Below are 12,293 nucleotides of genomic sequence, written 5' to 3' on the forward strand. Positions count from 1 at the left end.
TCTCTCACAAAATTCATGACACAAAAAGGCTTCTTTCCTATGTGTGTTTGTGTTTGTGAGTGTGTATGTGTATGTGTGTGTTTAGGGCTGTATGTGTATGTGCGTATTGCATAATATTTCTCGTCTATTTTAATTTAATTAACATTGTTTTATCAACAATTGTGACGATGATTTTCCCAATAGTCTCCATACTGTTCTTTCTGTCTTGTTTCTGTCTGTGACGAAATAAACAATGCAAAACTGCCTTTCTTGTTTTGTTTTGTTTATTTTGAATTTAAGACTACATGAATCCACGGATTCAAGCAAACCTTATGTTCATCCCCTCCCTCCCTCCCTCCTTACTCTCGACCCAAAGTCCCCTTCCCTCCCATGCCGTACGTTCTATCATAACCAGACGGTTATCATTTCACTGTGTAAGTTGAAAATACTCGCTTATCTAAGCAATTTGTATTGTGAAGTCATCATTAGGAAAAGCCAGTAGGTGTCAGTGAATTTGATGTTTCTACCGAAAAAAAAATCAAACATTTCAAAAAGCGTTACAGCAAAAATAACGTTTGCTTGATGCAATAGGCCTACCTCGTACCTTCACAGAAATATTTTTCATATAACATTAAGAATAGCACATTTCATCCCTCTTTTCCATTCTAACAAGGTAATAAACAAACAGTCAATCAAATGAGTACAATTTTAAAGTATTAGACGTGGTAATCAGCCTCTACAGAAAATCAGTAACTTTACTTGCCCGCCCGGGAATTCTGCTGGAGGATGATTTGGACTCGTCCATTTTCTGATACAGAATGGACGTAAGAAAAAAAAGAGGGAGAATATAACAATAAAATGAGATAATTGCAACTAGATATTCGATCTAGTTCATACAGAATACTTCAAACTGATAGTTTCTTACTTCATTCATAAAAGATTTACCAAAAATGATTTGATTCTTACGGAATACCAAATTATTTCCCCCTATAGAAAATGAATTCGTCTGTACACCTGTACAGTCTGGTCGTGTACAGTGTAGTTGTGAAGTGGCATGTCAACAACAGTGTACACCTGTCCCGTAGCTCATGGCAACTCGTATTGTTGTGTTCCACGCGCCGCCGATTCGGGATCGAGATGACGCTTGCACATAGCAGACCGAAAAGCAGAGACCGTGTGGGATCTGGTGGATTTTTAAAACTGAAATCTGCTGCTTCTGTATAACATTGGAACAGAAATTACCAGATATAATCAGAAGAATAAAGGCTCTTGAACTGATTGATGCGTTGCTGAAACTACCATGTTGTACTGACTTGATAGCGGATATTTACCTTTCGAAGGTAACCCGGCAGGGCGTTCACATCATCACTTAGTCCCAGACGTGTCTAAAACTGTTAGTGGTGATAAATACCGGCATTCAATATTTCCTGTTCCACATCCACCAAGCTCAGATATATTTTGTGGAACCTAATAAGTGCTACGATGGCCGACACAGCGGTAAGACCTCGACCCACAGGAGACCTGCGACTTCACCTACAGGTTGACACCAATGCGGGTCCAAATAATGTGCAAAATATTGTTGGAAATCGCAGACGGCGCTTGATGAAGATCCCAATTTCACGAGGACGATTTGATGTTGCTAGCTTCCAGGAGCCCGCAAATTCAGGTTTTGTCAAATACAACGATGATACTCTAGCTCCACACCGTGATAACTATCCTGTCATCGATCCAACCAGTGGTTTCGTATCAGTTGCGGCAGATGTTGATAGAAACACGGGCATAAAAGGCATTCCAAACCTGCAACAATCGGACAACCCACCTAATACAGTCACTCCGCTTTCTCCTAGACCGACAACAACACTTGCCCACAGGGAGAAAGAGAAGGTCAAAGAGAATGGCAAGGCGGCACCAAATCCACTTAGATTTTCTGCGCCCTCAATGATAGTTTATAATGACCCGCAGCTGAAGACAACCAAAGTATTAAATGATCCAGGAACGTGGAACAGTCGGCAGATCAGTGATGCAATGATAAGAGCCAAACTTGGTGGTAAGTATAAAATCACAAATCAAATGTCTTTAAAAAATGGTGTGTATTTACTGACATGCTATTTGAAAGCCCAAATATAACTATACACAGCCCAGTTGCTGTATAAAGTGCTTCACACGGCGTCTGGTCGGGCTTGCCCAAGTACTGCTCAGAAATACTGCTGCAAGAATATTGCAGATCTCTGTTATTACCTCTCACAACAGTCACAGTGCAGAAAACCCTAGGGGAAATGTAAACATGTTTTGAAATGTGAATACAGTGTACAGAAGTATTGTATTTTAAAGGAAGTGAATGATTATTATTCAAGGATGTGTGTTAAATGAATACATTTACACTGTCTATTGAACTGACATAACATTATGCAAAATGAAAGATTGATGCCAAGGAAGGTCCAGCTACACTGTGACTTAATAGCCATGTGTTACTGAATGTCAGTCAACCATGTTTCTTCCGCGATGGTGTATTTGAGGGGGGGGGGGGGGGGGGGGGGGGCAGGGTTGGGGAGAGGTAGCAAAAAGAAAAAGAGGAAGAAGAAGAAGTTGTAAGGAAACACTGTAAAAGAAAATAATGATATTATTCATGTCTGCTTTGAAGCCAGATGAAAGTCGGTACAATCAAAATTTGTGGAGAGGTACAGGTAATTATCACAGTAATCAAAGTGGGTGTCAACATGATGGCTGGTTGTCTTGCATTGTGGTAAGAAATATATTTATCAATTATGTGAATCAACATGTAATTCTTGTGCAGGCAAGAATCTTTTTTTTTGCTTGAATGTTTGGTAGATATTGTATGCATGCATATTTCTCACTGATTCGCTCAAGAAGGTTTTACCTGTTTTACTTCTCAGGTTGGACAAGTGACATCGATCCTCGAAAAACTGAAAAGGAGCAACACATGATCTGGCAGCAAATTCACAGCAAGAATGTCAAGAATCAGTCCCATGTAAGTATAGTCTGAACAGCCTGTTTTCATTGTGATTGCATTTTATCACAAAGCATCCCTTGGTGGAAAACAAGGTATCATAACTTTCTCACATAAAGTGCATGAAATTACAAAGTCTGGAAAATTTTATCAAAGACAATGGCATTTTCATGTGAACATATGTTATGTATATATGTGACCACCCAGCTCAAAATCCACTAAAAATTGCAGATTAGGATTTTATGTAATGGGTCAAAGTGTGTCAGCTGGGTTCACTGACTCAATTTTTTTTTTTTTTAAGTTTGTAATCTTTTCTCTACCTACTGCCCAAATTTCGTAGGCTAAAACAAAACAGAAATCCTGATATAAGCAGTTTTTCTTGAACTATAACTTTTTGGACTGGTGCTGCTATCAATGTGAAATAAAACCTGTTTTCATTGATACTCCACCACAGCATGACTGAGTACTCCTAATCTTTAATCCTCTTTTCTCCCATTTCTTTGAAACTGCACCTCCTTACTCTCTATTATTCAATCATTTTTTGAATAGGTTTGGATAGTCTATAAACAAGTTAATACCATTTCACAGCTTAGAGCCTACTCTTCCAAGTTATGTAGAAGAGTGAAAATTCCTTTTGCCTACCGGTACTTTTTATGAGTTTTGAGCTGGGCAGTCGCACAATGCACACCAGTGAGACCAATTACTGTGAAAAATCCAGTAGAGCAGCTGTGATTATAATATTTACTCTTTGAACTGTTTCATTTACAAATTAATGTATCAAAAAATTCCCATCTATTTTCTGAATAAGTTGTGTAATATTCTTTCTTCATGTCAGAACCTGATTTGTATATGTTGCTGTTATGATGGTGAATTTAAATGAAATTCTCTTACCCATTTTCCAGGCTGTTGACAAAGCCAAAGACTGGAAGGATGAAGCTGCGCTGAGGTATATCTATTTGCCTTCAACACAAAGGTATGTATTACATGTTTGCACCTGTAATACTTTCACTATAGCTGTTAGCAGAATTTTGGTAATAAATACATGTACAGTACAGTATGTACATGTACCTATGTAGATCCTGACCAGTACTATTTAAATTGGTTGATAATGTGAATGTCTAGATGTATTTGAGAGTGTAGAATGGTCATTCTAACTGTTCTTCTCATAATTCATAGAAGATATTTATTTCAGAGAATGATATAACATATAGATATGTTGCAGAAGCAAGCAGGTACCAGTGTGACATGGGCAAATTTCATCCAGCTGCCACCTAACATGCTGCAAAATTATAAATATTATGAATTGTAATCGATACTATGCTTGGGTAAAATGCCATGTAATTGAACCCATCACGAAAAGATCACGAAAGTTCTGTGTCTATATTTTATCTTTCAGTCACTGCCAAGCATGACATCTCATCTTTTGATATTTCTACAATGGAAAATATTATGTCTGTTACAATTGATAAGACTCAAATGGCTCACTTCAAATCCCCTTGTCCCTACCCCACCCCCAAGTCGTCCAGAAAAAGAAAAGCACAAAATAAAGTAGAAATAGACAAAGCTAACTTGTCATGCTCAATAATCAACACATTGTTAACCATTTTTCTCTTTCTTTCTTTTTTTTTCTGCTCACCGATTTTCAGGTCCTATGAGGATGTCAATTGGGATGCCAAGATTGCCCCCAAAGTTGACCCTCCGGCCACGACCCTGGAGAGACAGCCAGACCAGATCTCACATCGATTTAATGTCAACAAGCGCTACGAACCGGATGCTCAGGAGTGGCAGGTATGCATACTGCAGTATACAGGCATTTCTGATGTGTATTACTGTAATTTGTCTGTGGAGATGAGGCTTTTTAGTCAATATTTGGTCACAAGACTTGACCTCCTCTGCTTGTACAATACATGTAGAAAGTGACACATATCCAATCCTTGCAGTTGATATCATATTATTGCCACTACACTGCATAAATCTGTGTATGCATATCTTACAAGCAAACTTGGTCATTTTTCATGTATAGTCGCATTAATGATTGTTGTACACGAATGTAGTGTATTCAAACCAATTCAATTCAAACTTTACTTTCATATTTTCAACAGAATGTAAATGCACAGTAATGACTTAAATTGAAATGCATTTAAATAGTAGACAATTGTATACTGCAACCATCTACTTTTCATTTTAAGAAAAAAAAAAATTACATACTGTAAGACAAAGAATATTCATTTTATTCATAATATGCATTTTAGTTCCATGAATTTAGCCAGAGCCAAGATTTGCGAAAGCAAAATGCACATAGAAGTTCTTGGATACACTATGTGCAGTGAATGTCAGTGATAATTTGAAAAAATTTCATGCCACAAAAAAATTTGATGCAGCGAAAATATCTTACTTTGCAGAATTCAACTTGATTCATGGCTATTTGCCATGTATATGTGATTGTTGGCAATATATGAAGCATATATACAGGCCTTATGATTCCTACTGAGATATATGTGCATATGTTTGCTAAATACATTGTATGATTACTTTAAGATGATTAAAAATTGTCTCAGTTTTGACATTGGTCTGTAGGCCTCTTTACAAAAAGGTAGAAAGATGACAAACTGATGAAATCTTAGAATTTACTTGATCCTTTGCTTTACTTTCAAGTTGACACAGTATCACACAAACTAAACAATTCCCGCCCTTTATAGATGAGATCTTGTTCATATCTTGTAAATGTGATGGAACTCAGCATGAATATCAAATTTCTTATTCTCTTTTTTTCTTTGCTCAGAATCTGGGAAGATCTTTTGACTGGTTCCAGACCAGGAATGGATATCACATGACAGGGCCCGTTGAATTGTAAGTAATGCTATTCAATATCGTTTTCTGAAATGTGTCATGCTAGTATTTCATTGAAAAGTCCTGTCTATAAGCAACAACAACAGCAACAACAGCAACAAACAGTGGTGTAACTCACATTTCCCAGCTTCAGTTGAATACATGTTCATGTGTTACTGGTAGTATGTATGGTATCTGTCTTTCCCCAGCCTTCCATCGAGTTGAGTTGAATTTTGTTTTGGTGTTATTTTTATACCCCTGCATACACGAAGTGTATAATTTACCATTAACAGTATAAAAGAAAATCCATATATTGTGATGATATGTATATTGTGGGTGATCATTTCATGCATTATTGAAGTGTGCTTTGTTAAGTGAATTGAACAAACTAATTATAATCATCATGCTCTCTTCTCCATGGAATCACAGCTGTAGCCCTCACAGAAAGAACTACCAGATTCCCAACTACACAGCCTTCATTGGTGGATACGGTGAGAGGGACCACCCACGCCAGTTCTTCCTCCCGTCTGCTGTCATGAGAACCAGCCTGCCCTGGTACACAGACACAGCACAGTGAGTATCCATGGCAACGACTGAGGAGATGAGATTGAATTAGATTAATAATCATGTTGGCATGTATCTTTTTATCACAGAATAGGATGTAATTGTCAACTTAGCCTTATTGGTACTAATAAGCCCACTCTGCATCTTGATAGGGGATGGAAGCAGTAATTTACCAAAGATGTTCAATTTTGATGTGTGAGCTAAGTTACATTGTAGCAGTTGAAACTCATCTTACCACCTGCTTGAAGGCTGAGGAATGTCATGAGTGATATTTTGTAGTCCAAGAATCACATGTGCTGGGAAGGTATCAAGCTGTTATTTCAGAGTTCAAAGCATGCTCCTTGACACCTCAGCACTTTGACTCCGCTTAAAACTGTTAAATGTGAAGAGTTTCATGGCAAAATGGGCTATAAGCACCATTTTTTCACATTTTAAAGCAAGTCCATCATCAGATAGAGCAAGATGAAACCTGTGGAGTGATACCTCACTTGTTTCATAACAAGGAACATTCTTGGAAGTTATAAATAAAAATATCCCATATTTTCTTATCATTTTCTCTGTTTTTCTTAGCATCACCTATAATGGTAGATACATACACTTGTATTATGTCAACTTTGATAACAAGAACGGAGTTTTGCGATCAAACTCTTCATATGTACCATCTCTCTGCTATTTCTCTCTCACCAGTCGACCCAACATCCCCGGCTACACTGGATGCACCCACTGGAGAGGAAAAGACCCAGCCAATGCCAATGTGCCTGTCCCTCCGCCTCAGACTACTGCCAGAGTTCACAGGTATTCATGACGTTTATCCTCACTCCCTTCATTCTTCTCACCGTCAAACATTCTAACTCTGACTCTTGCTTCTGAAAAGATACGTTACCAGTGCACAGTCTTCACTATGTCACTCTTCTTTATGTTCACAGAGATAGTGATTGATTGTTAAAAGTACAATCTGTTTCTTTTGATATATCGTATATCACAGCCAATGACTACCACATTGAAATCAAAGTACACATTAGCACTGCATGGCTGTCACTGACTGTTTCCTTAATAGGGCTACAGTTTTGTAAGTCATGATAATGGGGGATGAATGGTTGAGGTCTTGTGACAGTTTCTTTTTCTAAATTTTTGTTTGTTTGTATTGTTTGTTGTTGTTGAGGGAGAAAGAGGATAGGTTGAGGCATTAGTGATCAATGTCAATTATGGTAAAAATTTATTCGCTGTTGGGTAAAAATGTATGAGTGAGAAACTAGAGCACAAAAGAAAATAAGCAGGAAATAAAGACCAGAGTACATTCCCATGAATTAAACGCAATTGTTAACCAATCTGAGAATGATTCCTTTGTGTCCCCCCTCAGGATAGACCGGTATGACCCCAACCAGTCACCCTTCAAGAGGACGTCCCGTATGTCCAAGATGGTCACTCTTGTTCCTCCCTGCAACCCTTTCAACAAGGTGGAGAAGGAGGAACGAACCCTGGAGCAGTACAGGTAGACACCCAACACAAGAAGTATGGCTGATCAGATTTTCAACCAGGCCAGTTTTAATTGACTCTGAACAGGGTTACCCCTCTTTAGTGTTCGCAGCAGTGCTGTCCTTCAGGGCCCTTCCTGTAAAAGCGGAAATTTCTTGTGATATGCATTTTCGTGCGAGTAATTTTTTGCGCTTGGCTGGGTGAGTTGAATTTTGCGTGCTTTCAATTCCGTGAAATCAAGACATTTATTAATGGTTCATATGACGTGCAAAATTATTAGCGTGTTTTTATTTTTGCGCTGGTTTCTGGTCACACGAAATGCACAACGATTTCCACTTTTACAGTATGCCTGTTGAAGTATGTGTACAAATATGTAGACCTTTTTGGTGTACTGTACATACCTAAGTGAGAAGCTGTTATGCTCACATCTTGTCTGCTATTTTTTCCTAATTGAGTTCATTCCTGAGCTCATTCCTGCTGTGTTGGGCAACCCATGGGTAAATATTGAGTGAGCTTCTGAGTCAACTTGATTGAAGTATGTGTAACATTTGGATAGATAATGCACCTAGCAGGTCATACAGAGGTTGAGCAAAAAATCACTGAAATGTGCATTACCAATTGTGACCCTGCACCTCAAAACAAACAAAAAGTCGCCAGGCATGAATTTTTAGTTAAGACCATATTCTGAAAGAGCAGACTTTAAGCTTTAAAATGATGTATAACTCAAATCAAATGGACTCTCCTAACCTATCTAAATATTGGAAAGAAAGCACGAACTCAGGAAAAGTGTGAACTGAGAAAAGAGACTCTGAAGCACAGTGTATATTTAAGCGCTTAATCTTTACCAAACCGTGCTGGCTGTGCGATGAATGGGACAAAAAACAGGAAGTAAACCACCAGAGTAACAACAATGAAGGGATTATCAAATTAAACTGAAATTAAGCATGCCTCACTAACACATTCTGTCCATAATCAATGCTAACTTTCAAAGTAGTAGCACTATCCTTTCAAAAGTTATTACAGTTGAAAGTGAAGAGTGTGGACAAGGTTTTTCAGAAATGAAAAAGGGATTCTAAAGACACACCTAATCACACTATTCTACCAAAAATGTTCGAGATAAACTGCTAAAAAAACACACTTTCCTGCCCGTTTTATGATAGCAAATTTTAGCATAATGTAAAAAAAGACCCGCTCTTCCCGAAAATATGAAAAAGTCAAGTTCGGCTAGGTTGACCCATTTCACTTATTTTCAGTCCTCACGTAAAATCAGTGTGTGCGACTTTATGTTCGTTTTGAGGTGCACGGTCACAATTATTACTGGTACAAAGCAAGACTCTGAGAGGTGATTGGGTTGCTATAAGTAGGGTTGGAGGGCTTTCTATGAGAAATGAAAATTTTAATGATTGGCAGGTTGCAAAGGTTCTTTGAAGGAAATCAGCAGGAGATGCAAGTTGCCATTACCATGGAAATACGAAGAATAAATCAAATCTCCTGAAGTCATGATAGCTTGGTAGAAATGAGTTTGGGATGTTATATTCTTGATTATCATTTTTTTCTTCCTGAGAACTGAACTCCCAGTGAATAAGAAATATTTACTAAGACAGTTAAAGTCACTTTGAACTGGCTTTGATGTGATATACACAGTGTATGTTTATCATCTTTGCATTATATCTGTAAAATACCTGAAACAAAATTTGCTAAGCAGGATTTTGTTTTTAATTTCTACTCGTGTAAAATAGATAGTGACATATTATTTTAACATAGAAGGGAGATATCAAGAAGAGAAATAGAAGTTTAAGTTCATAGAATTTCATCATATCCAGTTGCATTTTGTTACATCTTGGGCAAACTGTCTGCTGGGTGAAGGTAGAGTTAACAGGAGTAGAATCATTTAGGGGGAAAAACAATAAAATGGGCATTTTAACATATACCACACCAGTTGTGAACCTACTCTCATTTACAACAATGATAGCATGGATATGGCAAGTTTCCAATACTGTAGGTAATAACTTACAAGTGCCATTATATGTATGTATCAGTGCATGGAATAGCTTGCCAATTTTACGATTGCATGGATCATGTATTACAATTTCTTTCTTTTTTTTCTTGCTGCATATGCGAAAGAAATGATGCCTTACATTTTCTACAGAATTCTTCATCTCTCTATACTGAAGTGAATATGATGGATACAAGGTGTGCTAATTAGATGGAGTTTAATGTATTTCATGCTTCCTTCGTAGAGATTATGCTGCCACACTATCAATTTTTTTGTGTGCCTTCTTTACTGTTGAAAATGAACTTGTACATGGTACTGACTTGTTCCTTCTGGAATATGTAGAAAGTTTCTTTTTGAACTAATTCTATTAGCAGATATTCAGTTTTTTTTTTCTATAAATATATTTCAATTTCTGATATGAATACTGGGTATGAAATGTCACAGATTTGTAGATATATCCTCACTGGGCACCTGTTTTTACTTTTATGCACCCTAAATATTGCAGATGTGGCAGATGAGTACCAGTAACTATTCTTTCATCTTTTGATGACACTTTTGACAATGTAATTTCTAATAATCGATGACTGGCATCATTAAGAGCAGCTAATTAAAATGATATCTATGCAATTTCTGTGTTATTGAGTTGTGTATTACCAGTAGCAATTACCATGATACTGAATAAGATATTGAAAGACATAAGGGGAAAAAAAAATGAGTTGTTTTGCCCTTTAAACCTGCGAAAGAGGAGGAACTACATTGTGAAGTGTTGGGATGATGAGAAGTTTGGCATTGTACACTTGTACACCTGTATTATATAATACCAACAGTGATACCAGTAGAGGAGCTATCTCTTTTAGTTTTCTTGGGGTATATATACACAGGTGCGTTAGTTCTTATACTATAGGTAGATGATAAATATTTTAATTATTATATACAGTCATGCTAAACTATATACTGTACGAGCTGAAATTTTTGCGGTGGTTTTATTTTCGCGAATTTCGCGAATTGCCTTTGAACAGTGAAAATAACAACACGCGAAAATATTCAACGTGCAAATAACTACGTCGAGTTAGACCCTTGCAACCGCGAAATTAACAACACGTGAAAATGTCCTCCAAGTAGCAATTCGCGAAAATTTCAGCTCGTACAGTACAGTGGATTATTATACGAGGATGCTTTATTTTCAAATGGCATTTTCTGTTGTTACTGTATGTAATATATGAACCACTGCATGAATGAATTAGGAAAGTGCAATGAAAGTAAGCCTGTACAGAGAAGAGCTCACTGGCAAAGTTCTCGACAAATTGTGCCGAGTTCCATATGGCACAGTCACACTTTTGTTTCATTATGATGCAAATGACATTTTCATTCTAATCAATATGCGATTGGTCTTTCATGTATAGAGGTAAAATGATTATGTATAGATTTGAGAATTGATGGTATTTGGGAAGAAACTTTGCTATTTATTGTATGATTACGCAAGTGTGTATGAATTGAAGGTAATAAGGCTTTGGAAAGATGTCATTGCTGTTCGTGTCACTGTTATCTTTTTTTAATTTTTATTCAGAAGTTCATGTTTCGTAAAAGATTGCAGTGGATATACGTGCATATGTAAACTGTTCTTGCAACCGCCTTCTATGCAATATGTTGTTCCGTCCCTTTAATTTCTCTAATAAACATGAATGATTATGTATGCAAGTACGGAGGTAACAACATACCCAGTTTCAAATTTGTGATGCTGTTGTAGTGTGGTCCGGGGTGAAATTTTTCTGTAATATTTTTGCTGTGTTCTGATCTTTTGAATGAGAGGATACTGAGTATTCTTCAACTGTGGTGAGTCTTTGATTAGAAAAACTTCAATGGCATTTCATTTTAGATATTTATTTAGGTGTAACTGTCAAGTTTTGTTCCAAAATGGTCAAATATACATAAGAAATGAGTGTGTGTGTGTGTGTGATAACACAATTTCAATTGGTTAACTACGAAAATGCAATTTATTAGCCAAAAAAATACGCTGACAGTACAGCACTCTCAGAGCATATCCCACCATGTTTGATACAGTGCCTTATACATATATTTTTTAACCTGTTGAGGACGGGCTGATTTCGCAGAGCTACCAAGTCTCACGCATTCTGCGTGAGACTCAAGCATTTAGGGTCCGTCTCACGATCTCACGCATAGCACCCATTTTTCTCACGCATTGGGTGAAATCTGCAACTTGGGCCTATTAACAATGAGCATAGCTCAAAGGATTAAAGTGATAGTTGCAATTGAAGGTATATTTCCCTTTTGTCTTTCAAAATAAGTACAAAATAGTCACTTCAGTTGCGCCTGATCGCACCATTAAGAGCTGAAAATTGAAAAAGCTCCGTACTAACCCCTCCCACACCCTCGCTCACGCGCACATGAGCGCGCTGAGACTTTGAGTCATGAAAATCTCACTCATAAAAATTTTTCGAACTTGGCATCCCTGATTTCGCT

The 12,293-nt window shown here is 37.3% G+C and overlaps 1 protein-coding gene across 1 annotated transcript; it reads left to right on the forward strand.

Moving 5' to 3' along the window:
* The first annotated feature begins 1,138 nt into the window (after positions 1-1,138).
* LOC139731229 (protein SPMIP7-like) lies at positions 1,139-7,836 on the forward strand. Its single transcript, XM_071642116.1, has 8 exons — positions 1,139-2,026; positions 2,874-2,968; positions 3,850-3,920; positions 4,594-4,735; positions 5,730-5,797; positions 6,206-6,349; positions 7,028-7,135; positions 7,701-7,836. Exons 1-8 carry the CDS (start codon positions 1,462-1,464, stop codon positions 7,834-7,836), a joined length of 1,329 nt encoding a protein of 442 aa, XP_071498217.1. The 5' UTR covers positions 1,139-1,461.
* The last annotated feature ends 4,457 nt before the right edge of the window (positions 7,837-12,293 follow it).

This window comes from Diadema antillarum, unplaced genomic scaffold (assembly GCF_040938485.1).
Source record: "Diadema antillarum isolate AM-2024a unplaced genomic scaffold, OU_Dant_1.0 seq00000367_RagTag, whole genome shotgun sequence".
Taxonomy (NCBI): Eukaryota; Metazoa; Echinodermata; class Echinoidea; order Diadematoida; family Diadematidae; genus Diadema; species Diadema antillarum.

Coding starts and splice junctions, on each gene's coding strand:
- LOC139731229 (XM_071642116.1), top strand. CDS start 1,462: ATGGCCGACACAGCGGTAAGACCTCGACCCACAGGAGACCTGCGACTT. Junction 6,350..7,027: donor TGGTACACAGACACAGCACA/GTGAGTATCCAT, acceptor CTCTCTCACCAG/TCGACCCAACATCCCCGGCT. Junction 7,136..7,700: donor ACTACTGCCAGAGTTCACAG/GTATTCATGACG, acceptor GTCCCCCCTCAG/GATAGACCGGTATGACCCCA.